At 38.5% G+C, this 27506-nt stretch overlaps 1 protein-coding gene and 1 long non-coding RNA gene across 2 annotated transcripts in view; one reads left to right on the forward strand and one right to left on the reverse strand.

The window, feature by feature from the left end:
• Positions 1 to 1415: 1415 nt before the first annotated feature.
• On the reverse strand, positions 1416 to 17190 carry LOC105535618. The gene is made up of 2 exons (XR_001005465.1): positions 16859 to 17190; positions 1416 to 1606 (listed from the first exon to the last, which is right to left on the reverse strand). It is a non-coding gene; the product is annotated as an uncharacterized LOC105535618 (long non-coding RNA).
• A 59-nt stretch (positions 17191 to 17249) lies between these two features.
• Positions 17250 to 27506, forward strand: part of ETNK1 (ethanolamine kinase 1) — a 63499-nt gene continuing 53242 nt past the window's right edge. The window contains exon 1 of the mRNA XM_011974764.1: positions 17250 to 17761. Within this exon, the coding sequence (XP_011830154.1) occupies positions 17339 to 17761 (423 nt within the window). The 5' untranslated portion in view covers positions 17250 to 17338. The remainder of the gene's footprint in view (positions 17762 to 27506) is intronic.

The following is a 27506-nucleotide window of genomic DNA, read 5'->3' on the forward strand; positions in this document are numbered from 1 at the left end:
TTGAAAATAATATCAGTGTATATATAGTTTGGATATTTGTCCCCAGTTCGATCTCATGTTGAAATGTAATCTCCAATGCTGGAGGTGAGGCCTGGTAGCAGGTGTTTGGACCATGGGAATGGATCCCTCATGAACAGCTTAGGCCATTCCTTTGGTGATAGGTCAGTTCTCGCTTTAAATTCATGCAAGACCTGGTCATTTAAAAGTGTGTGGCACCTCCTCACTCCACTCTCTCACTTTCACCTGCTTTCACTATGTGATGTGCCTGGTCCCCCTCCACTTTCCACCATGATTGTAAGCTTGGTGAGGCCTCGCTAGAAGCTTAGCAGATGCCAGCACCATGCTTCCTGTAAAGCCCACAGAACTGTAAGCCAATTCAATCTCACTTATTTATAAATTACCCAAGCTCAAGTATTTCTTTATAGTAATGCAAGAATGGCCTACTACAATATATTTTAAATTTCCTTTTGACTCAGTTTTTACTTAGAAGAATATTCATTTGCTTCATAATATTTGGTCCTTGTTTTCACCCTCAGGTTGATAATTTTGGTTTTTTATAATTTGTCATGTGTACTGCTTTTATCATTTATTATTTTGTGATCAGCTCAAGAGATAACTACATTAAAGGAGTCAATTTGTATCTATCTAAATACATAAGTTTTGTATTCCTTTTATAGCTAATTAGGACATCTTATATTATTTAGGTTTTTCTACCTCTCTGCCTCTTTCCCTTTTCTCCTCCACCTTCCTTTTTATTTTTTCCATCTGAAGGTCTGTGTTTGGACACCTCTTACATATTTGTTTCAGACATATAGTTTTGGGTCAAGAAGGTGTACCTCAGTTTGGCAATTACTGTTTCTAAGCACTGACTCAGAGGTGTATGAGTGGGTAGAAACTCCTACTGTTTTTTGTAAAATGTCTCATCCTTGTCTCATATAAGTATATTAAAAATCCCTTGGACTGATCCTTAAATAGACCCATTTAGTAAATTTCAGCAGCAATAGTACTGTGAACCATTTGGATAAGAGTTCCAGTCAATTTTCTAATTTATAATACTGGATTCTAGACCATATGGTTTTAATGTGTTGATAAAAAGAAAGAATCACATCTTACCACAGTTCAAATATATTAAATCCAATGTTTCCTCGTTGTCACTAATGGTCTAACACTATCATAAAAGTTAATTAATTGGTACAGTAGGCTCTATTCTTTTAAAGCCATCAGGATTTCGCCTCATTGTACTTTAAACTCTTTTGGATGGTTATTACTGGATTTCTTGACAATCTGTTGTCTAGTGGTTACCAAGGCATCCTGGTTTATCTCGCCAGTTTACAATTAATAGGGCTACATTCTGCCTGTTTTTATAAAAACAAACAAACAAACAAAAACAGAACACACACAAAAAAACACACTAGTATTTCATTTAACTCTTTAGCAATCATCAGAGTCTTCAAAATCAGGAATCCTCCAAATCCATAAAAGCCAATCTCCCTGTGTCTGCAATGGTTTTAGGTGACTTGCAGACATTATCTCTTAGCCAACAGTCACTGTATCACTCCTTATTCCTTGCTAGTGCTCTCTTTCCAGGTCATGTTACTCACAGCAGCTTTAAAATATACAATGGGGAAAAAAGGAGAGTAACATGAGCAGACTTAGTAGATAACAAAGGACAAGAGAAAGTAGGTCCTTGATATTCTCTTTACTTTTTCCCAGCATATCCCCTGCTAGCCTCTGATAAACTTACCCCAAGGAAAGAAAAGAAAAGCAGACCCCAAAGTTTTCACTCAGTTCTAGATTCTGAAGTTCTGGGTTCTGAACTAATTAAAGTTTAAACATTGGAACAATTTCCCTGGATTAAGTTAAGAACATCTTTTACCTCTTCTACTACTTGTTAATAATAACATAACTCATGCAATAATAGCTATTATATACCATTTTATTTAATTCAGATAAATATTTAATAATATTGGCTCAAAACATATTTGAGCCCTTCCTAGCACCAGGAATTATTTCAAAGACTTGACAATCATCTATTTAAATCCCTGCATCACTGTTGTTATCACTGTTTTGCAATGGTTTTGCAGTGATAACAACAGAGATGAGGAAACTGAGGTTAAAAGAGATGTAATAAATTGCTCAAATTCGACAGCAGGACTGTCAAACTACAAAGTTCACATCCTTTTAATCCCCTTCACTACATCTCTAAAGAGCAAGAAAGTCTTAAAAACATTGCACGCGTTGGAGCAAAGCCAAGTAGAATCTGAAGCTGGAGAAAATGGTTCTTGTGTGTCTTTCATATACTACAGTCACACAAGTAGTTGGCATTAACCTTTTGTAGTTTGTGGGTACATAATTGCTCTGAAATCCTCTCTTCAAAATATCAAAACATTTTTGAAAACATTCCTTATGAAGAACCAAATAGGTGTAAATATATTAAAAGTTTAACTTAGGAATTGGTGTTAAAGTGATTGCATTCATTTGCGGGAAAGTTGGAATAGTAGTAAAACAATAAAGGCTGATTATTCAATTCAGCGTAGAGTCTGAAAAAAAAATTTTAAACTATAACGCAGAACATATTTAGTCTGTTACCAGTTTTATCACTCAACAATTAATTAAGTGGCTACTAAATGGCAATCATTACCTAAGCCCTGAGGAAAAATGAATTAAGAAACCTCCAGGATTTAAGCAAGCAAAGTATCTGTTTTTTCATCTTTAGAGTCATGTATTTGTCACTACATAAGTATAGATTTATAAATGCGTATATTTATATATGTACATATTTATATATTATATACATACATAACATATATGTGTTATATTATGTATGTGTATATATAATATATACATGTATATATACTGAATGTATGTATGTATATATTATATATACATAATATATAAATATGTATAAATATAGTTTTAGAATATTATGTGTTTGCATTTATATATGCAAATATATATGCATATATTTGATATTTATATAATGATGAAGTATTTATCAGCACTTGTGAATTTTCTATTACTACAATTTAAGTAACATTGATTACTGAAACGACTTTACTAAAATCTGTGAAAAGTAATCTATCATTATCATTATTATTTTAAAAAAGGGTCTTGCTCTGTCACCCAGGCTGGCTCACTGCAGCTTCAACCTCCTGGGTTCAAGCAATCCTCCCGGCTCAGCCTCTTGTGTAGCTGGGACTCTAGGTTTGTACCATGGCCACATTTGGCTAATTTATTTATTTATTTTTTGTAGAGACAGGGTCTTACTCTGTTGCCCAGGCTGGTCTCAAACTCCTGGGCTCAAGAGATCCTCCCTTGTTCAGCCTTTCAAAGTGTTTGGATTACAGGCGTGAGCCACTGTGCCCAGCCTCAATATTATTTTTTAATAACTTTCCCCTACTGAGTTAAAATATTGCCTTTTTTACATTCTACATACCACATATCCTTGAATCTTTCTTTTTGTATTGATCTCTTTATTCCTGTGCTGACCTCACAATTTATGGCTTAAAGATGTGATCTAACATTTGTAAGATACATCCTTTTTCATTACTCATATAATGATGTTTACAATTTTTCCCTTATATATTTTAGATTATGAAAATTAGGGACAGTTTGGTATGTTTCTTTGTTCAATTAAACCCACAATTATAATTTACAATATGTAAACACAGTCTTAAGACTGCTGAGGATATAAAAGGGAAAATGATAGAATTCCAGCTCTCGAGATAATCTTATGTATGAAATAGAACTAACTCTATAATTTCTGATTCTAGAAATACAAAAAGAGACAAGATAGAATAAGAACCAAGAGGCAGGTTGCATAGAGTTAAATATTAGGTGTTACAACTGAGCACACATGTAAGTAGTAAGCCTTTCTTAGATGATTAATGTGGTTGCTGCAGCAGTTTTATAGATGACCAGATCCCTTACTCTGTCTTAAAGTCAAAAAGTGCAGAATAGTGGCAGCCTCATTTTGACGTAGCATCTCTAAAAATCTCAGCCCTTAGTGGCCTTCTTTTTCCCTTGCTTTCATGGAAGGTGGAGCAAAGCATGCATGTCTTTGAAGTCTGGTATCACAGATGTTTTGAATTCCTGAATATTCAGTTCTCTCTACAATGACATGAATTAACTGATTTTCTATGAGGTGTGTGAGAGTGATTTCATTTTGAACATGTTTGTAATTTGGTGGATGATCTAGCTGTTAGACATGCCTACATGATCTTCTTTCACAGAATATTTTCTTCTGCAAATTCTTTATGTTGTTACTCTGTATTGGGGGAACCCATCCCCAATATTTCAATGCAGGTTCTTTCTATTTTCTGTAAGTGTCGGCCGGCTGAGAAATAAAGAGAGACAGTATAAAGAGAGGAATTTTACAGCGGGGCTGCCAGGGGTGACATCACATATCGGTAGGACCATGATGCCTGCCTGAAACTCAAACCAGCAAGTTTTTATTAAGGGTTTAAAAAGGGGAGGGGGTGTAAGAACAGGGAGGAGGTACAAAGATTACATGCTTCAAAGGGCAAAAAGCAGAACTACTAATAAGGGTCAAACAAAGATCACATGCTTTTGAGGGAACAGGACAAAGGGCAAAAGCAGAACTACTGATAAGGGTCCAACAAAGATCACAAGGCAAAGGGCAAAAGCAGAACTACTGATAAGGGTCTATGTTCAGCAGTGCCTGTATTGTCTTGGTAAACATCTTAAACAACAGAAAACAGGGTTCGAGAGCAGAGAACCAGTCTGACCTCAAATTTACCAAGGCAGAGTTTCTCCCCACCTTAGTAAGCCTGAGGGTTCTGCAGGAGACCAGGGCATATCTCAGTCCTTATCTCAACTGCACAAGACAGACATTCCCAGAGCGGCCATTTATAGACCTCCCCCCAGGAACGCATTCCTTTCCCAAGGTATTAATATTAATATTCTTTGCTAGGAAAATCATTTAGCAATATCTCTCCTACTTGCACATCCATTTATAGGCTCTCTGCAAGAAGAAAAATATGGCTCTTTTTGCCCAACCCTGCAGGCAGTCAGACCTTATGGTTGTCTTACCTTGTTCCATAAAAATTGCTGCTATTCTGTTCTTTTTCAAGGTGCACTGATTTCCTATTGTTCCAACACACGTTTTATAATCAATTTGTACAAGTGACACAATTATCACAGTGGTCCTGAGGTGACATACATCCTCAGCTTATGAAGATAACAGGATTAAGAGATTAAAGTAAAGACAGGCATAAGAAATTATAAAAGTATTATTTGGGAACTGATAAATGTCCATATTAAAACGAAATCTTCACAATTTATGTTCCTCTGCCATGGCTCCAACCCCTCTGTTCAGGGTCCCTGACTTCCTGCAACACTCTGGTAACTAAATCTAATCCCATTGTAATTAAAACATTTATGACCATGTCAGAAGCATGTGAAGCAGAACAACTCCATCTTGAATAGGAGCTGGGTAAAATGAGGCTAACACCTGCTGGGCTGCGTTCCCAGATGGTTAAGGCATTCTAAGTCACAGGATGAAACAGAAGGTTGGCACAAAATACAGATCATAAAGACCTTGCTGATAAAATAGGTTGCAGTAAAGGAGCTGGCCTAAACCCACCAAAACCAAAATGGTGACGAGAGTGACCTCTGGTCGTCCTCACTGCCACCCTCCCATCAGCACCATAGCAGTTTACAAATGCCATGGCAACATCAGGAAGCTACCTTATATGGTCTAAAAAGGGGAGGCATGAATAATCCACCCTTTGTTTAGCATATCATCAAGAAATAACCATAAAAATGGGCAACGGGCAGCCCTTGGGGCTGCTCTATCGAGTAGTTGTTCTTTAATTCCTTTACTTTCTTAATTAACCTTCTTTCACTTTACACTGCAGATTCGCCCTCAATTCCTTCTTGCACAAGATGCGAGAACCCTCTTTTGGGGCCTGAATCCAGACCCCTGTCCTATAACATATTTCTAGTGACCACAGGAGGGACTATAGTGTAGAAACCCGGACCCAACAGCTACCTTTGGGCAAGTGTTGGGGTCCTGTAGCATCTTTCTGGCCAATCGTGAAGGGACAATACTAAAGAAACCTCCCCCAACCTGAAGGAAATAGACTGCAACACTGATTGGACGACTTTGGGTAAGTGGTATGGTACCCAGATAAAGAATGGGCTTGTTACAGGCCCAAGTTAGTGGAGTTATAGTCTCTCCTAAGACAGAGTGGGTTAGAGGCCCCTCTTAATAAAAGGCAAGGATGCTTGACTGGCCTTGGTTTAGAGGCCCAACTTAGAAGGGGATTAGAGGTCTTCTAAGATTTAGGGAATTAGAGGCCCCTCTTGATAAAGTTCCTCTTGGCTAAGGACAGCTTCGGCACTATGGGTTGTTAACTGCTATTTTCTTTGGATTAATCTGCCTTGCACTCTATGCTGAGACCTGTGGGTGCTAGGATTAGGCATGTACAGGATTGGGTGACATGGGGAGCATTTTCCTCCCCAAAAGGCAAAACTTGAAAGCTGATAGGATTGCTGGAAAAGATCCCTGCAGCAGCCGCCTGACCTTTTCAGTGTCGATGCAATGGGTGGGTCTTTCTCTGGCCTCCCTGATCATTTTGCCTTCCCCACCCTGCCACAGGCAATGCTTTTCTTTCTCTCCTTTCTCTTTCTTGTCTTTTCTATTATTCAGGGTGACCATCTTGCCCAGAGACCACATGTTGAAATTCCTGATCAGAGGTTGGATTAACCATGATGGGGCCCGACCAGGGGCAAGTTTAAGCCTTTCAAGTTTAATAATGGGTGCTAAGCGAGTGGCTAATGTCTACGTTTTGTCACATGTATTTTGCTCTGGCCAGAACAGAAAAAGATAATTTTCCTTTGTGTTGTGGCTTGGCCGTTGGGGCTGTGTACAGCCAGCTGGGTCACTAGGGCTGCTCGTGGAAAGGGAATCCAGAAGTCTGTAATGCCAGCAAAAGGATAAGAATTTCTTACCAGTCAGATTTCTGGCTTTTCTCTCTCTCTCTCTCTCTCTCTCTCTCTCCCCCCCGCCACGCCCCGTTTTGTGTGTGTGTGTGTGTGTGTGTGTGTGTGTGCAAACTGGATGAAGTTTCTCTCTGGTCAGTTATGCCCTTGGGAACTTGACCTTGTAACCATGTGGTCATGCTTTCTCTTTTCACAATAGTGGCGTGGATTCAGGTTTCAATTCCTGGCCTAGGGGGTGATCTTGTATCTTCTGTCTATGTATTTATATGTATTATGTTTGTGACATTTACATATGAAATAGCTTTACTTGAAAAATAATAAGAGCTTAATATTTTATCAGAAAAGTAAAAAAGTGTAATGACTTTTAGTCATGTGACTTAAGTAATCTTTGGGAACTAAAGATAGTTTTGCTTTGTTTTCTTAAGATGGAGTCTCATTCTGTCACCAGCCTGGAGTGCAGTGGTGCAATCTGGGCTCACTGCAACCTCCGCCTCCTGGGTTCAAGTGATTCTCCTGCCTCAGCCTCCCAAGTAGCTGGGACTACAGGTGCATGCCACCATGCCCAGCTCATTTTTTTGTATTTTTAGCAGAGATGGGGTTTCTCTGGATGTTGGCCAGGATGGTCTTGAACTCCAGACCTCATGATCCACCCGCCTCAGTCTCCCAAAGTGCTGAGATTACAGGCATGAGCCACCGTGCCCGGCCAAGATAGTCTTAAAACTTATTGGTAAGTAAAGATATTTGGTCTAAATTATGCAGGTCAGATAATAAGTTTACTAAATGCTTTAAGGTCATAAACTGCTTGAAAATTGTTCAATTTACCTATCTTAAAGCCATTAGATTCTAGATAAGGTCTGGGGACATGTGGAATTCACCATGCACCCTAGCTATACAAAGAAGATTATTAAAAAAGAGATTTTATATGAGAAATGATCTTGTATGGCCAATTCTTGTCTTAAAGTAAAATGACTATTGATGTTTAGGGCAAGTCAGAAAGTTCAAGAATGTCTCAGATAGTCTGTGTAAGTCATGAAAGGATTTGTGAAGGGAATTTATGCAAGAAATGTACAATTCAAAGGTTGTTAGGCCTTCTAAATGCTTCATACAATGCTACCATGACTCTTACTGTACAACTTGCCTGCTTAAGTAAGGTAAGGCCTGGGAACATGTAGAATTAGCCACATCCCCTAGCTATGCTGCAGAGTCAGCTCTTATATGTACTTCTGCCTGGTGTGTCTTAGAGTAGGATCCACACTTAGTACATAATTAAAATCTCAGATTTACCAAGGTTTTCACCAAAAATAGTTAACACCAAAATGTTAACTAAAAGTTAACATTATAACATGTAATTAAAACTACAAAGAAACAATTTTACATGCAAGGTGTTTAAAGAAAGTAAAATGTGTTTTTGGTGAAAGAGTATAAGAAGTCATGGGAAGGTAGATTTTTTTCTGCCTAAAGTGTTAAAGGATTGTTTAAGAAAGGAAAAATGTCTAATAGTTTATGAAAAATTAACCCGTAAAACAGATTCTGTGTGGACATTGGCTAAAGTTAAAGGGGTATTATTCAGTTTTTCTGCAAATTAACCACTGGAATAAAAGCACAACAGGTTTTCCTTTTTTTTTTTTTTTTTTGAGGCAGTGTCTTGATCTGTTGCCCAGGCTGGAGTACAGTGGTGTGATCTAGGCTCACTGCAACCTCAGCTTCCTGGGATCAAGTGATTGTCCTGTCACAGCCTCCCAAGTAGCTGGGTTTACAGGTGCATACCACCATGTCCAGCTAATTTTTGTATTTTTAGTAGAGATGGGGTTTCATCGTGTTGGTCAGGCTGGTCTCAAACTCCTGACCTCAGGCAATCCACTCACCTCAGCCTGCCAAAGTGCTGGGATTACAGGTGTGAGCCACCGTACCTGGCCCAACTGGTTTTTCTTAAAGCAAAACTCTGCTTATGATCTGCTCTTTAACAAAAATTGTAAAGGGTTGTAAAAGGTTTATGAAAAATCTTACCTTTGGTCAAACTGATAAAAATTAAATACATTTATTGATAAAGTTTCATTAAGAATTGGGTTTGACATCAATAATGCACTAATGCAACAGTGACATTTGGCTTATTTGGTATAAAAGTTATATAGGGCCGGGCGCGGTGGCTCATGCCTGTAATCCCAGCACGTTGGGAGGCCGAGACACGTGGATTGTGAGGTCAGGAGATCGAGACCATCCTGGTTAACACAGTGAAACCCCGTCTCTACCAAAAGCTACAAAAAAGTTAGCCAGGCATGGTGGCGGGTGCCTGTAGTCCCAGCTACTCGGGAGGCTGAGGTGGGAGAATGGTGTGAACCCAGGAGGCAGAGCTTGCAGTGAGCCAAGATTGAGCCACTGCACTCCAGCCTGGATGACAGAGCGAGACTCCGTCTGAAAAAAAAAAAATTACATAGGAAGCATTATCAAATATGAAATGGTGTTTGGTTTCCTTGGGCTATAAATGTGTTATTAATATATGTTCCAAAATTATGGGAAACTTCTGTAATTCTAATATGGCTTAGTGTATGTTATGAGTAATTATACTGTTACATAAAATCATTCTGTGCCAGAGAGGTAACCAAAATTCCTTTGTCAATTGTGTTTTTGACTGTGGCTGTCCTAAGACGTTTCGTCATCCACAGACAATTTTTGTTTTGTTTTAACTCTCCATAGAAGCTGGTTTATAATCAGCTATAGAACTCTAACAGACATTCTTATATGCAGGTTTCTGACACCTTGAAAATTGTGACATTAGAATACAGGAAACAACTTTCAGAACTGTCACAGACAGCTTAAGTGTTCATGAAGATCAAGCAAAACAGGAGTTAACTAAATAACCAGAATCAATAAAAAGCAGAAGTAATCTGTGTGACGTTTTGCTTAAAACATTGCTGATCCTTTTTTTTTTTTCCCCAGAGTCAAGAAAACTTTTCTTTTGAGCTATTTACAGCTTGTAGCAATTGAGTAAACTATACTGCTGTGAATAACATTTGGAGCATATTTGTTTCTCTCTATCTGATTTCTCCAGAATTTGGAGACTATTTGTGAGTATTCTTAACTTATGGCAATAAGTTAAGTGTGGTTATTTACATAAGTGCAATAAGAATCAGTTTTCTTTTGCAACAGGACGCAATTGGAGAAATTGGTTATTTTACCAAGGCTTTAACTGGAATGGTGTGCTTTCCTTTAAGGAATCAAACTTGACTTGTAAAACCAATGAAAGCCCTTTGGGGAACTGGACTCATACATTGCCTACACAGTCCCTTGTACAGGTTTTCTACCTGTGGTAAGTAAAGAATGTCACTTTTTCTCAGGTCCAGAAGCCCCAAGTTATCTTGGGACCCCAAGAGGAAAGGAATTTACTCAACTTGGGTATTTGAGGGTACAAACCCATGGCAGGACTTGGCTCTAAAAAAGTGTTATCTGAGATTCCTTATGGAACAAATTTCCATCAAAGCCAATTAAAAAGCCTATATGGCAAATTATGATTTTTGCTACACTTTATACAAATAATCAAGCCAAGTATAATAAAGCAAATTGGTCTTACCATAATTTGTCTTTAGTAACAATGGGAACCTGGAGAGAGATTATGTTTCAGTAACTATGGTATACTTGTTATTAAACTCGAGTCTCATCTGTTGTTTTTCTTTCTGCAATTTAGGCCAGCCCTGCTTATACCTGTAAACCAACTAGTGATCTCTGACTGCTGCTCAGAAGAAAACAAGAGGGATGGCTGATTAAACAGGTTGCAGTAAAGGAGCCAGCCTAAACCCACCAAAACCAAAATGGTGATGACAGTGACCTCTGGTTGTCCTCACTGCTACATTCCCACCAGCACCATGACAGTTTACAAATTCCATGACAATGTCAGGAAGTTACCCTATGTGGTCTAAAAAGAGGAGGCATGAATAATCCACCCCTTGTTTAGCGTATCATCAAAAAATAACCATAAAAATAGGCAATCTGCAGCCCCTGGGACTGCTCTGTCTATAGAGTAGCTGTTCTTTTATTCCTTTACTTTCTTAATAAACTTCCTTTCACTTTGCACTGTGGATTCGCCCTGAATTATTTCTTGCATGAGATCCAAGAACCCTCTCTTGGGGTCTGAATCCAGACCCTTGTCACGTAACAACCAGAGCACCCCTGGGTTTATATTCAGTGATCCTTTCATTCCCTCATACAAATGCTCATTATGTAACAAGTTAGAAACAGCTTTTCTAGTCTTTTATATGTGGTATAATCATTATGACTTAAATCTACAATGTGGGTGTCATAAGGCAGAATTTTGTAGGTGTTTGAACAGATATATAAGAGGGAGAAGTAAATTTGGACTAGGAAAATCCAGATAAGCTCCATGAAGAAGATTGCTGGAGAGTTAAGCTTTGAAGGATGAGTGAGGGTGTAAGAAGCAGACATAGGAGGCAGGACATTCCAGGTATTGGAGGGTCCCAATGCCATGTGAAGTATGGGAAAGGGACTATTAAATGTGTTGTATACTTCAAAATAATGTTACATCTTTATAGCTATGTTATATTCTCTCAACCTGTGTTGCAAGATGCTGGAATATTTTACTGACACCCTGTAGCTAAGATTTTTTTCCAGACTCAAAGATAACTAGTGGGCTGGCCAGTGGCCTAGGAAATGATCAGGCAGGTGATTTCAGCATAATGAGTTAAGCGGATACAGCCCCTGGCTGAGTGCTATTCTTATGTGAGACTGGCACAGTTTCAGGACTAATTAGGTGGACTTAAGCATTTATTATCCTTTTATGTTCTAGGCACTATTGTAGGCAGTGGAAATGTGGCAATAGACAAGCTGTGGCTCTGCTTTGCTGGCACTAACATTCTAATATGTAAGAGGGACACTAAAAAGGTAAATAAAACATACACTGATTTTAGCTGATCTCATTTCACAGAGGTCAGCGCACTCTCCCCTCTCTGGGAGTGTTACTATGCTTAATGAACTTTTGCTGCTTTGCTGGGAAAAAAAAAGTGAATATATTGATTCCAAGGTAACTCCCATTGTTTTATGATATATAAAAAATAAAACAGGTCGTTGTGATAAGGGAAGTGATGGATGGAAATGCCCCTCCAGAGAACAACTTTTGAGTAAGATCTAAATGATAGGAAGCCACATGAAAAGAAGCCAGTACACAGAAATCATGAGGAAGCAAAACCAGACAATTAGAAACAGAAGATAGGTAAAAACAGGTGGAGAGAAGAGACAGAGAACTCAACTAACCAGAAGGGCTGTTGGGTTTCCAGAACTATTGCTTGAATTTCGACTTCTAGGACCGCTGTTGCCTCCTGAATATGTGCATAAGTAGATGCATATGTTCCATTTGCCATCTTTATTCTGTCATAATATATTCCTGTCTCTCTAGCATCTAATGATCTGTTGATCTAACTATCCATCCACCTAATCATTTTCATATTGTGGGACAGTTAGACTGCTGCCAGTTTTTAGCAATACAAGGAGCAAGACAGCAGTGAACATTCTTGTACACACTTTATCATGTACATGGTATGGGATTTTCGCATCTACCTGGAATTGAAACCGCTGGATGGTAAAGAATGTCTACCATTAACTTTATAAAAATTTGCAAAATTGTTTTCCAAAGTTTTTACAAATAAATATACTTCTCCACAAGAAATGTATACTTGGCATTATCAGACTTCAAAATTTTTCCAATCTAATGGGTGTGAAATGGTATCTCATTATTATTCTAATTTACATTATCTTAATTATTAGACATTACAATTAGGGAGGTACCGTTTCAAAAGCTTATTGGCTATTTGGATTTCCTTTTCTTCAAACTGCTATTTGTTTGCCAGTTATTCTACTGGGTGATTAACTTCCTTATTTATTAGTAGTATCCTGAATATAAATACCTTTTTGATCACACACATTGCAAATATCTTATCTTTTTATGGCTTGTCATTTATCTTCATGGTATTTTCAGTCATGAGGTTTCAAATTTTAATGTTTTCAAATTTATCAATCCTTTTTCCTCATAGTACGTGCTTTATGAGTCTGTTTAGGAATCCTTCTCTAACTTACAATCATAGAGATCTGATTCTATATTTTCTGACTGTTTTATTCATTTACATTTATTAACTACTACAGCAAGGGAGTATGTTGACTGACAAAAATACAAATATGAACTAAAGTCCACAATTTATATTCAGGTTCACTCTTTGTATTGCATAGTTCCGTGAGTTTTGACTAATTTATAATGTCATGCATCCACCATTATAATATCATATAGAATAGTTTCATTGCCCTAAAAATCTCCTATGCTCCATTCTTCCCTTCTTGTGACTTGATCCTACATTTCTTTTCATCATTCAATAATGTTCCATTTTATGGATGTAGCAGTTTTTATTGTACATTCATCTATTTTCTTGGTTGCTCCAATTTTTGACAGTTATGAATAAAGGTGCTAGAAACATTAGTGTGCAAGTTTCTGTGTGGACATAAGTTTTCAGGTCATCTGGGTAGGTACCAAGGAACATGACTGCTAGATTGTATGGTAAGACTATGTTTAACTCCGTAAGAATCTGCCAGACTGTCTTCCAAAGTGACCGTACCATTTTGCATCCTACCAGCGATGATAGTTCCTCTTCACATCTTCATAGCATTTGGTTGGTTGTGTTTTGGATTTCAGCTATTCCCATAGATATGTAATAGTATCTCATTGTTTAGATATTGAATATGTTTTCATATGCTTTTGTGCCATCTGTATATCTTCTTGGTGAGATATCTGTTCTGATCTTTTGCCCATTTTAAAATTGGGTTTTTCTATTGTTAAGTTTAAAGAGTACTTTGTATAGTTTGAATAGAAGTCTTCTATTGAATATGTTTTGCAAACATTTTTTTTTCCAGTCTGTGGCTTGTCTTTTCATTCTCTTAACTATCTTTTGCAGAGCAAAAGTTTTTAATTTTAATGAAGTACAAGGTACCAGTTTTCTTTCATGGGTTGCGCTTTTGATGTTGCATCTAAAGAGTAACTGCCAAACCCAGAGTCACCTAGATGTTCTGTTACGTTGCTTTCTAAGAGTTGTATAGTTTTGTGTTTTATATTTATGTCTACGATCCATTTTAAATTACTTTTTGTGAAAGGTGTAAGGTCTGTGTCTGGATTCTTTTTTTTTTTTTTTTTGCAAGTGTATATCCAGTTGTTCTGGCACCATTTATTCAAAATTTGAATTGCCTTTTTCCTTTGTTAAATATTAGTTGACAGTATTTGTGTGGATCTATTTCTGGACTCTATTTTGTTCCATAGATCTATTTATCTATTCTTTTGAGAATACTACACTGTACTACATGTCTTTTTTTCTTTTCTTTTCTTTTCTTTTCTTTTTTTTTGAGACAGAGTCTCACTCTATTACCTAGGCTGAAGTGCAGTGGTGTGATCTTGGTTCATTGCAACCTCCACCTCCCAGGTTCAAGTGATTCTCCGGCCTCAGCCTCCCAAGTAGCTGAGATTACAGGTGCCTGCCACCACGCCCAGCTAAGTTTTATATTTTTAGTAGAGACAGTGTTTCACCATGTTGGCCAGGCTGGTCTCAAACTACTGACCCCAAGTGATCCACTCAGCTTGGCCTCAATACTACACTGTCTTGATTACTGGAATGTATACTATTATTTTTTTCTTTTTTTAGACAAGGTCTTGTTCTGTTGCCCAGGCTTGGGTGCAGTAACTTGATCATGGCTCACTGCAGCCTCAATCTCTTGGGCTCAGGCAATCCTCCTGTCTCAGCCTCTGAGTAGCTGTGACTACAGGTGTGCACCACCACACCTGGCTAATTAAGTTTTTTTTGGAGAGATGAGGTCTCACTGTGTTGCCCAGGCTGGCCTTGAACTCCTGGGCTCAAGTGAACCTCCCGCCTCAGCTTCCCAAAGTGCTGGGATTACAGGCATGAGCCACTGCACCCAGCTATACTGTCTTCAAGTCTGTTTTCTGACTTTGTTTTTCTTTAATATTGTGTTGGCTACTCTGGCTCTTGTGACTTTGCATGTAAACATTAGAACTGGTTTGCTGATATCTACGACATAACCTGGGGTGATTAGAATTAAATCCGTAGATTAGGTTGATAAGAATTGATATTTCTTGCACATTTTTAAAGTTTTGCTTTTAACATTTAGGTTTTTAATCTTCCCCAAATTAATTTTTATGCCTAATAAGAGGGAGGGATCAAAATTTTTTTCTCATACAAAAAGCAACTGTACCACTTCTGTTCATTGATCAGTCTGGACTTTCTCATTAATTTGTAATGGTACTTTTGTTATATACAAAGTTCTCATATGTGTATGGGTTTTGTTCTGGGACTTCATTATGTTCTAGTAGCTTATGTGCCCATACCTAAACCAATATATAATACATCCTGGTAGGATTGGTCCTCCCAATATATTCCCTCATCTTACCTGTCCCCATTCCTCTCTCCCCAATTACAGCACTTTTCTTGGACCTTAACTTTTGATATGAATTTCAATGTCATTTTAACAAGTTCAGTAAAAAAACCCTTTTGAGATTTTAACTGGAACTGCATTATATGTACTGATTAGTTCAGGGAAAATTGAGTCCTTTATATTAATCTTTTCTCATTTATGAATATGGTTCATTTCTCCATTAATCTTATCCATGGATCCTGTACATTTTTGTTACTTTTTTTCTCAGGTACCTAACAGTTGTTTTTCTTTTTCTTCTACTTGTTAATGGACTCTTATTTACCATTACAAACTAGTGCAGTTTGCAACATAATTTTAAATTAAATTATTTTACAATTCTTAAAGTTTTAAAATTCTTAAAATGTCAACTGCTTAATAAAACTACATTTTATACAAAAATGCAAGGGATACTATCTGAAATGTGAAAGTATTAGTATATTTACGATTTCTCCCCCAAGTGGAAGGAACACACACTCTAATGTTTGTAGCAGAAAATTATGCCTAAATATGGCAGGGCGCGGTGGCTCATGCCAGCGAGGCATCGCGCCCTGCCTATAATCCCCAGCGCTTTGGTAGGCCGAGGTGGGTGGATCACCTGAGGTCAGGAGTTCGAGACCAGCCTGGCCAACGTGGTGAAACCCGTCTCTACTAAAAATACAAAAATTTGTTGGGCGTGGTGGCACGCACCTGTAATCCCAGCTACTCGTGAGGCTGAGGCGGAAGAATCGCTTACACCCGGGAGGCGCAGGTTGCAGTGGGCCGAGATCGCACCATTGCACTCCAGCCTGGGTGCAGAGTGAGGCTCCGTCTCAAAACAAATAAAAACAAAAAGCAAGCAAAAAAACCCACTAAATTTGAAAAATGTTAAATCAACTTCTTTGCTGTTTTATAAAGCTCCATTTCCACCCCTCTTTTTAGTTTAGGAAGTTTACCGTTATAGGTGAAGTAATTATTTTGTGAATTACAAAGGTAAGTAGGTTCTTTCTTTAACAATCAGGATGTAAACTTAATGCTGGTGAAGTAATTAAACATTTTGAATGTTAATGAAACTCAGTCCAGTTAAGGGTTTTATTTACTACTAACAAACGTATTCAACAAGTACTAAGTGCTGCAGGGAATCCCAGACCGTTTTCCTCCATCAAAAAGGAAAATTAGGAGGCCCCAATACTTTACTTGTAGCTTATCCAGTTTCTACCATTCCCTGTAAGGCACTGAGACGCAAGATTTCATGGCCCACTCGGGGCACCCTGGCACGGACATCGGGTCGTTCTAGTGTTGAGCTTCAAAACTATTCCTTTCCTTCCCTTTCTTCTATATACCAGACTCTAACCTGTTCTCCCCAGCTTCGAATTATTCTCTGTATGGTCGAACATCTTACTCCACAAATAACTTAAGTGTTGCAGTTGTCTTACCCAAATACCCGAACTCAGCTTGTCCCGAGTACTGCGATCCCGTGTACTCTAATGGGAATACAGTTAACCAGGCTAGTATGAGGTCCCCAGTACACAGCAGCTCCAAGATCAAGGCGACTGAGTAACACTGCTTGCCTAGACTCAGCACAAGTTCGGAGAGTGATCCTAGGGTTATTTTAGAACGTGTCCCTTGCTTCCCACAAAAATTCAGTCTTTAACTCAGCCCGGATGCCCACGATCTTTCGGATCAGGTGAGCTAAAGCTTCAATGCCTTGAGGGGCTTGGCAGGGCTCGGGCTCATCCCGGAGAAGCAGCCCCGCTTTCCAGACCAGCAGTTCCCAGGGATGGGTGTGTGCTAATCGCAGGCCGACAAGTCCATCGCGGTACAGCGGTTCCATTGTGACGGAAGGCGAGAAACCCCGCCTCCGCCCCCTGACGCAGCGCAGGCCCCGCCCCGCGCGTGACGCCAGCGTCAGGCCAGCCCCGGCATGCTCTGCGGCCGCCCGCGGTCCAGCGCCGACAACAGGAATTTTTCCCGAGAGCGGCCCGGGCTCAGTTCAGCTGCTGTCCAGACCCGGATCGGCGACAGTGCCGCCTCCAGACGTTCTCTTGCCGCTCGCCCGCCCGTCCGAGCGCCCCCAGCCCTCCCGCGAGGGCGCCCCGGGACGGAAGGATCCACCAGTCTGTCGGCGCCCGCCGTTCTCGTGGTCGCCGTCGCCGTCGTCGTGGTGGTAGTCTCCGCCGTCGCCTGGGCCATGGCCAATTACATCCACGTCCCTCCCGGCTCCCCGGAGGTGCCCAAGCTGAACGTCACCGTTCAGGATCAGGAGGAGCAGCGCTGCCGGGAGGGAGCCCTGAGCCTCCTGCAACACCTGCGGCCTCACTGGGACCCCCAGGAGGTGACCCTGCAGGTAACGCCCACACCTCAGCTCTGGGTCTCTTATGTCCCTCACGCGGCTGTGGGGGTCCTCACCACAATCGCCTCTGTCCCACGATGACCGAGGAGGACCTAGGGCAACATCTAAGTCCGTTGGGAAGTGACCCTGTATTTCTCACACCTAGGAAGGTCACTCCCCCTTCCCGTCGCAGTTGCTCTTTGAGATTGACCTGAGGGCACATTTTCTCTTTCCAGAAGCGGCTGCGTAAGTGACGCACCCATCCACAGGGGGGAGATTCCTGTTGATAGTTGCCCCTCCTCCCACTCCCCAGTCCACGGTCACTGCAAAATGAACCTCTCCACTCCCCTTGCACGGGGTCCTCGACTGCCTCCTCCCGTCCCACCAGTAATGCAGTCATTAATCCTCTCTGATCTTTTCCTTCCTCTCCCCTCCCCCTGCGATGTGCTTTCATTGATGCCTCACACTGCGTTTTGTCTTCCCAAACCCTCCGATTGGCGAGCGTACTCTATTCCCAAAGCAATGACCACGACCACGCATCGCTAGGTCGGTTCTTAGGTAGCACCACACACATTGTTTTGTTTGAGTCGATATTTCTGAATTATTAAAGTCGTCTTAGTGAAATTAATACCTGATACTAGAAGGAGCAGTGGTTTGTGACTCTTTCCTTTTCATGGGACACCGTATTGATAGATAGAGAAAAAATTGGGAGGAGAAAAATCCCTGAGACTCTAGGAGTTTTCTGATAAGTTGGAAGTTATGATTTCCACTACGTGATTTTTTTTTTTTTGAATACTAATTTGTTTTTAGCTTTAGTTTCAGGAACTAGATACGAAAATAGATCTCATTTTCTCCTTTTCCCTTGCAAACAACAAAAAAACCCAGTAATTTTCGAGGCTGGGATATTTGGGATTTGTTCTAAATCTGAGCAATAATGTAAGAACATTCATTTGAATTAGCCAAACCATCTGCCTCGTTTTGATGACTAATTTATTCACCAGTATTTGTTGATTTATTTGCTAAATTCTTTGCTAAACTAGCCAGCCACCCATACAGAGATGAATAAAACATGAGCAGTGCCTAGGGCTCAGAGCAGTTCCTGACACTTGGGTTTTCACGCGTTAGTTTCAGTTCTTACTGCCTAGAAGAGTTTTTAAGCAGCTTAAAAGGACCCGTATGTTTTGGAAAAGAAACTGTTAGACAACACATTTTGAAATTTAAGGGAGTATTTGTTAGCCGAGTATACAGGAAATAGTGAACGCGAAGTGATTTTTATGTCATTTAAAAAATATATTTCCTTTAAAGGAAATGCATCTTCCAAATTGAAATTCAGTACTTGTTTAGTTTATCAATTTATTTGTATTTTATTATATAAGGCTCTAAAATTTATTAAGATGATTTATTTTCTGGCAGTCATTTACACATAAAACATTATTAATTAAAGAGTGCTACATCCTGGTAAACTCCAGCGTTGGCAGATCAGTTACTTTTAAGCAGTGACTTTAAAGTTTGAAGCTTTGAAGACTGAAATTTCCTTTGATGTATTTGTCTGTAGAATAGTAATGATAGCTACTGTGGGGTTAGGTAAGTTATATTTTTTTATTTTAGTCGTCCAAACAACCATATTAGGTAGACACTATCTCTTTTTTAAGTGAAACTCAGTGAAGTAAGCCAGGATGTAGGTAAAAAAGGGCAAAATGTAGTGACATTAGACTGTTTTTGCTTGTTGGAAAGTAACTACGTGTGATTAAATATTGGTTTCTTGTAGCAACTTTTAACATAAAGACCTTTGGGTTTATAATCTGAATTTTTAATATTTGTAAGTGCAGGTAAATACAACCATTTATTTTTCCCTAAGATGATTATTAGTTAGAAATACATTCCCTCCATGTGCAAGCAAAGCTTTGGTCTATAAGCTGGCCTAAAAGCATCTGCTAAGCTGAATTGATGAGTTCACCTTTCAGCTCAATAGATCTGGCGCCTTGCATTCTAGGTCATTACAAACTCTACTTTCATAATGCTTCAGAATTTCTTTAAATTCTGAAGTAAATTTCTTTCAGAATTTCTTTAAATTCTGAAGTAAATTTCCTTCAGAATTTCTTTAAATTCTGAAAGTAAATCTCAATGGAAATATTTTCTTTTGAGATTTCATTGTATTTCCCTTGAAACAGATACAAATCATACCTCACATTTCGGAAGAAGTATGTATTATATAGTTGACAGAATATAATGTAATTTTAGAGCAGTCGAGTATCAGTAATTTAGCCTGTTTTTTTTTCTCAGTATTTTTCTAACATTTTTGTATGTTTAAGATATACTTGAAGTATACCTTAGAAACTTACTGTAGTGATACTTATCTGGTGATTGATTATTCCTGCAAGCTGAACTATCCAGAACATATCAGAAAATAAAAAGAAAAAACAAGCTAAAAAAAGACTAGAGTCAAAATGATAGAAAGCCTAGTCTTTGCTCGAAACTTGTGGGCACATGCAATAATATATCTCATTTTAGATAGAATTCGTGTTCTTACTAGATTAAAAGAATAAAGTATAAAGGAGGTGGTGAGGTTTTCAGAGTATAGTAACAGAATAGGCAGAGTAAATCTAAAACAACAATACAGCCACAGTGCTTTGTATTTAATAGTCCTTTACTGTTTATAAAGCACTTTTCACATACATTCTCCCAACTATCCTGTGAGGTAGATGTAGATGGTACTGTTAATATATATTATATAGTTAATGAAACTGAATTTGCTGTTTACAAATGGCAGATCTGAGATGAGAAACCATCTTATGAATTACTGTTCTTTGACCAAGAGTTTTGTTTGTATATTATGATTAAGGCAGGGAAAGTGCTTCTGTATAAAATTAATTTCTTAAAAGCTTTGGCTCATAAAAAGATTCTACTTTCAAGTTCCCTTGAACATAAATTTGCATTACTTTTTTCATATGTGATACCATTTTAGGAAAAAGGGATCACTTCAGCTTTCCTTTAGGATAGTGACTTTTGTTGTGTAACAACTCTCTAACTTACTTGAAGATTTGGATTTTTAATTTTTAATACTTTTCTTTGGATAGTCATTGTATAAAGGAATAAAGAATCAAGTCACGTCTCAGGTCCAAAATATTTCTCAATGGACTCTTAAAATTGTTTTTCATTTTCTGAAGAGCTGATGAATTAGTGTTTGGAATATTCCAGTTATGTTGTCTCAGGATCTTTCTGTTTGCTGTATTAAGCAATGTTGTTTTTCTCGCTAACTTGTCACTGTGAATTTTTCTATTACTTGGAACTTATAGTAGATAATGACAAAGGCTTCATAGGTAGGATATTAACACCATAATTATTATTTAACCTTACAAAACTAATGTATTTATTCCTTTACTGGGTCTAAATGAGATTGTTTGCTATATGGTACCTTATAGCAACTTTGTTTTTCAATAACAAAGTGTTATTTCAATAACAAAGTGTTACAGTACTCAAGAGCATGAGGTTTGAACACAGTGCTAGTTTTGAGTCCAGATTCTGTACTTTACTAGCTTTGTTACCCTGGTCAAATCATTAAACTTCCTATCCCAGTATCCTGAGCTGTAAAATTGATCCAGTAGTTGTCCCTACCTCAATGGGTTATTGTGAGGGTAAAATAAATGCTATCTTTCATGATAATCGTTATTGCTGCTGAGCACCTACTATATATTGGATGCTTGAATCAAAAAACAAACATTTGCTCTTTGAAATTCCTAGTCCGATGGGGAAGACAAATAAGAAAATTATAACAACGTAATGTTTATGGAATGAACATTCAAATTTAGTTCACATGCAAAGATTACACAAGAAGTTTCAAAAATGTACTGTTCTTTCTGCTTTACTACAGGTTTTTGCATGTTTTTGAATGCATGTTTTTAAAAATCTTTTCATTATATTTTGTAAGCATATGTGAACTCTCATGGAAACTTGTGTTTGTGTTAGGTTGTGTAGCTACACAGCAGTTTTCATATCCTTCCTCTTTCTAACAGTGTTGGAGGTAGTTACCTAAATAGTCTATTAAGAACCTGTAACCACTCTTAATATTGATAGTTAATATTTTATATTGGTCTTTGTCTTAAAGGAAGAAGAAAAAGCCAGATCTATACAATTGCTCTATTAAGTTATGTCTCCATTAGTGTTCTAATATAATAATCGATTTTCTCTTCTGTTTTTAAAAAAATGAGTTTGTTCCTTTCAGCAGTAGCTTCTGAAAAGTCTTAGGTAAGCTAATATATTAAGTTACAGCTAATTTTTTAATACATTAAAAAAGTAAACAATATATTAGTTTACTTTCCCTAAGAATTATAGGAAATCTTGAGTCCTGTAGATACGAATAAGGAGTCATAGTTTATATTCAATGTAACTTTTAATATTAGTGGTTATATCCAGTTTTCCGTTTCCTATTCCCTCCCTGTTTTCAGCATTTTAGAATAATAAAGTATATAATGTTTAATAGACGCCCATCAAAAACATGAAAAGTTTGTTAGGCTCCCATGTATTTTATTAAGATGTGACTATGCAGTCAGGAGCCTAAAGTGCTAGTTTGTTTTCATGTATAATAGCCGTGTAACTTGGACTATGTAAACTGCATCACGTCTTTTTGGGGACTGAGCATAATATGGAAAGAGGATGGTTTTTCAATATTATTTCCAGCCGTTTGTAACCTTTGGCAAGTTTTAAAGTCCCTATAAAATGGGATTACCTTGGAAAATAGTCATGAGAATTCAATGATATACCTACAATTACACATAGTATGTTTTGGTACTATATTCCTCCACCTCTCATTTCCAATTCTCCCATCCCAACTGAGAGAATTGTGAGCTCCTAAAATTCAGTAATTCTGACACATGTTTTTTGTACTAGGTATAATGCTAGTTTTCAGTAAGAGTCCTTGGACAACTAACTGTAGCCCAAGGTAGGCATGGAAGAATGTAGGACAGAAGGCTTCATAGAAGTGGGGGTACCTGAGCTAAGCTTTGAAGGGTAGATGAGATCAGACTGAAAGGAGAAACATTTCTGAGCAAGGAAAACTGTCTCACAAAGGCAATGAATATAGACTTTGAGCAGCTTACTCATCATTTAGGACATCATGGGAAGCCACTGGATGTTTTTATTTTTGTATTTTATTTTATTTTTTTTGAGACAGAGTCTCGCTGTCGCCCAGGCTGCAGTGCAGTGGTGTGATCTCAGCTCACTGCAACCTCCACTTCTGGGGTTCAAGTGATTCTCTCGCCTCAGCCACCCAAGTAGCTTGGATTAGAGACCTGCGCCACCATGCTTAGCTAATTTTTGTATTTTTAGTGGAGTTAGGTTTCACCATGTTGGCCAGGCTGGTCTCGAATGCCTGACCTCAAGTGATCCAACCACCTTGGCCTCCCAAAATGCTGGGATTACAGGCGTGAGCCACCACGCCTGGCCTGGACATTTTAAAGCAGGTAAATTATATCACGTATTAGAGAAGTGACAGGCAGGAATGTAGAGAAGGGTTATTTGAGGGAAATGTTTTAAATTGGGAAATAAGTCATCACTCAGAACGTAGGTTTTGAAACTGGTGATTACCATACATTAATAGGATGCCAAATCAATACTGTCTTAAGACCATTACAGTTTAAAAAGATGAGTTAGAGTACGTAATTGTAGAGGATACATCAGACAGCCTTGCAAGTAGTAAGGTAAGTATTCTTTTTTTTTTGAGATGGAGTTTTGCTTTTGTTGCCCAGGCTGGAGTAGTGCAATGGTGTGATCTCAGCTCACCGCAACCTCCGCCTCATGGGTTCAAGTGATTCTCCTGCCTCAGCTTCCCGAGTAGCTGGGATTACAGACACCTGCCACCACGCCCGGCTAATTTTTGTATTTTTAGTAGAGACGGGATTTCTTCATGTTGGTCAGGCTGGTCTTGAACTCCCAACCTCAGGTGAGCCACCTGCCTCGGCCTCCCAAAGTGCTGGGATTACAGGCGTGAGCCATTGCACCCAGTGATACGTATTCTTTTGTGAAGCGTGCTTTAGTTTTATATAAAAGTATCTATGTACTGCCGGGCGCGGTGGCTCACACCTGTAATCCCAGCACTCTGGGAGGCTGAGGCGGGTGGATCACAAGGTCAGGAGATTAAGACCATCCTGCCTAACTCAGTGAAACCCTGTCTTTACTAAAAAATACAAAAAATTAGCTGGGCCTGGTGGTGGGCGCCTGTAGTCCCAGGTACTCAGGAGGCTGAGGCAGGAGAATGGCGTGAATCTGGGAGGCAGAGCTTGCAGTGAGCCGAGATAGCGCCACTGCACTCCAGCCTGGGCGACAGAGCGAGACTTCGTCTCAAAAAAAAAAAAAAAAAAAGTATCTATGTACATATTATATCAAATGATAAATATATTTCTTCCTGTGTATTGCATTTAAAAAACTTGAGGAAATAATTTGAGAGAGACTGTTGCATTAGTCCAGACAAGAGGTGCTGGGGCCCAGATTAGGACAGATGAGATGGAAATAAGGTACAGATTTCACATTTCAGAAAATAAATGTGCAGGACTTGTTAATTGATTGCAGGTTAGGGAAGAAGATTAAGGTGTTTTTTGTGGGGGAAGGAGTGGATGACAGAGATAGGGAAGTAGTAGAAGACCTTTATTTAAGAAATCAGAGGTTCTATTTCTCTTTATTTTGTTTTCTAAGGAGTTATTTTACTCTTTGATATACCAGAATGGCTATAAATACATTTTTAACATTCTTTTAAAAATTTAAAAAAAAAATAGCAAACATGTAGAAAAATGGACGAATCATAAATTGTTGTAAAACGTTTACCCACCCCAACCCAGGAAAAGAAAACTAATTTCCAGCAACCGAGTGTCTTCATTTTCCTTCTTAGTCTTGATCTCTCCCTCCCTCTAGTGGTAATCATAATAGCAGATTTTTTTTTTCTAATTAACAAAATAGAATGTTTTGAATTAGTTATTTTTTTAAAGTAAGTACTCTGAGAAAAATAATAAGTGCATGAAGGTCTTTGTACAAGAAACGATATGAACAGGAAATAATTTAGTTTTACTGAAAGGTTGTACCACGACTGAATAGGAGAAAAAAAATCAGTTTCCTGTCATCAATATTCTATTCACAACTGTTTTATTTTTATTACCGTCTACTTCTCCTAAACCTATTTTACATATTTGCAATCATATATATAATTTTATATTCTTTTTTTCACTAGCCCTTTATAAACATTTTCCCATGTTTGAATGGGAGTATAATTTTTGATAGTCACAAACCTAATATTTGATGATCATGTTAAACATAATGTGACTTAGTTATTATTTATTATTTTTTAAATTTTTACTTTTTTTTTTAAGGGATGGGGTCTCGTGCTGCCATCCAGGCTGGAGTGCAGTGATGCTATCATAGCTCACTGCAGCCTTGTACTCCTGGGCTCACGCGATCCCTTCTACATCAGCATCCAGAGTACTTGAGACTAAAGGTGCATGCCACCATACCTGCCTAGTTTTTACCTTTTTTGTAGTGATGTGGTCTTGCTGTGTTGCCAGGCTGGTCTTGAACTCCTGGCCTCAAGTGACCCTCTTACCTTAGCTTCCCAAAGTGCTGGGATTACAGGTGTGAGCCACTGTGCCTTGTGTCAGTGTTTTGCCTCTTTTTGAATTTTATATAATGGCATCATATGAAATATGTATTTTTTTAAAATTTTGGTTTGGCATAGGCCCAGATTTTGAGAGATTTATTCAAGCGTGTATGGTTATTGTTCTTTTCCATGACTGACTATCATTCCATTTTAAGAATACACCTCGATTTATTTGTCTCCTACTGTTAATGAACACTTGGGTTGTTTTCATGTTTTGACTATCACAAATTATGCTTCTTACAAATACACTTTTTTTGAACACGAATATCCATTTCTGTTAAGTGGATACCTAGAAGTAGACTTTCTGAGTCATCTAGTTTGTGTATTTTCAGCTTTGTTAGATGCTTTCAGTTTTCTGAAGTGATTGTCCCGGTTTATATTCCTAATAGCAATATGTGAGAGTTTCAGTTATTGTATATCTTTACCAGTAATTGCTATTGTCTGCCTTTATTTTTTTCTTTCTGGTGGGTATTGGAGTATCTTATTCCAGGTATAATTTGCATATTCCTGATAACTGCTGTTTTGTGAAAGGGCCATATATGCAAAGCAACCTCTAAATGTGGAAGAAGCTGAGAAACCAAAAAAGGAGGCAGACAAATCCAGTTCGTTAGTTTTGGGTGATTTACTAGGGGAAGTTAGATGCAGAAGTGTGGTCTTGGGTGGCTACAAAACAGGTAGATCTCTACCTCACAACCCCTCAGACCCAGGTCTTATGTCTTGGGGAAAGTATGCATGCTCTGGAAGGAATGTGTAGGTGGCTATGGGTGTCACAACTTACAATTTCTGCAACCCAGCATCAAGGGTTGTTTTGGGTGAAACTTACAATGAATGGACATTTCTACAGAAAGACATTTTTTAGGCATTCTTGGACAAGGGTTAGTCAGAAGTTACATGGTAGATTAACATTTTAAAATAAAGTTGCTCTTGTTTCTACAATTAGTGCATCTTTTTTCTGTGTGTGGGGGTTTTTTTTGGATGTGTTCTATTTTGAGGTTCCTGTTCAAGCCTTTTGCTGATTTTTCTGTTGGATTATCTGATTTTTTCTCAATGATTGGTAGATGTTGTTTATGTATTCTAGATGAGTCATCTCTTAGAAATATGTTTTCAATGGTTTGTAGATATTCTTTATATATTCTAGTTGTGTCCTCTTTTAGAAATAATGTTTTCACGTATTTTTTCTGCTTTGTGGCTTACATTTTCTTTTTTTTTTTTTTTTTTTTTTTTTGAGACAGTCTCATTCTGTTGCCCAGGCTGGAGTGCAGTAGCGCGATCTAGGCTCACTGCAACCTCTGCCTCCCGGGTTAAAGCGATTCTCTTGTCTCAGCCTCCTGAGTAGCTGGAACTACAGGCACACGCCGCCACGCCCGGCTAATTTTTGTAATTTTACTAGAAATGGGGTTTCACCATATTGGTCAGGCTGGTCTCAAGCTCCTGACCTCAGGTGATCCACCCACCTCGGCCTCCCAAAGTGCTGGGATTATAGGCGTGAACCACTGCGACTGCACATTTTTATTCTTAATATTGTCTTTTGATAGTCTTAAGACTAACTTTTCAATTTTTTAATGGATAGTATGTTTTGTGTCTTGAACAAGAGATCTTTTCCAGTGCCAAAGTTATGAAGATATTCCTATTTTCTTCTAGAAGCTTTATTATTTCATATTTTACACTTTGATGTATAAGCCATCTGGTTTATAATTGATTGTTATGTATGGTTTGAGGTGGAGGGGTTATGATTCATTTTTTTCCCAAATGGCTGTCGGTTGATGCAGTATCATTTGTTGAAAATACTTCCCCATTGCAGTGTCACCTTTGTCATAAATCAGATGGCATTATATGTGGATCTGTTTATGAATTCTGTTCTGTTCTTTTTTTTTTTTTTTTTGAGACATAGTCTCACTCTGTCACTGAGGCTGGAGTGCAGTGGCGTAATCTCAGCCCACTGCAGCCTCACCTCCCGGGGTCAAGTGATTCTTCTGCCTCAGCCTCCCCAGTAGCTGGGATTACAGGTGCCCGCCACCATGCCCTGCCAATTTTCTTTTGTATTTTTAGTGGAGATGGGGATTCACCATGTTGGCCAGGCTGGTCTTGAACTCCTGGCCTCAAGTGATCTGCCCGCCTTGG

The sequence above is a fragment of the Mandrillus leucophaeus genome, unplaced genomic scaffold, assembly GCF_000951045.1.
Source record: "Mandrillus leucophaeus isolate KB7577 unplaced genomic scaffold, Mleu.le_1.0 Scaffold1486, whole genome shotgun sequence".
NCBI lineage: Eukaryota > Metazoa > Chordata > Mammalia > Primates > Cercopithecidae > Mandrillus > Mandrillus leucophaeus.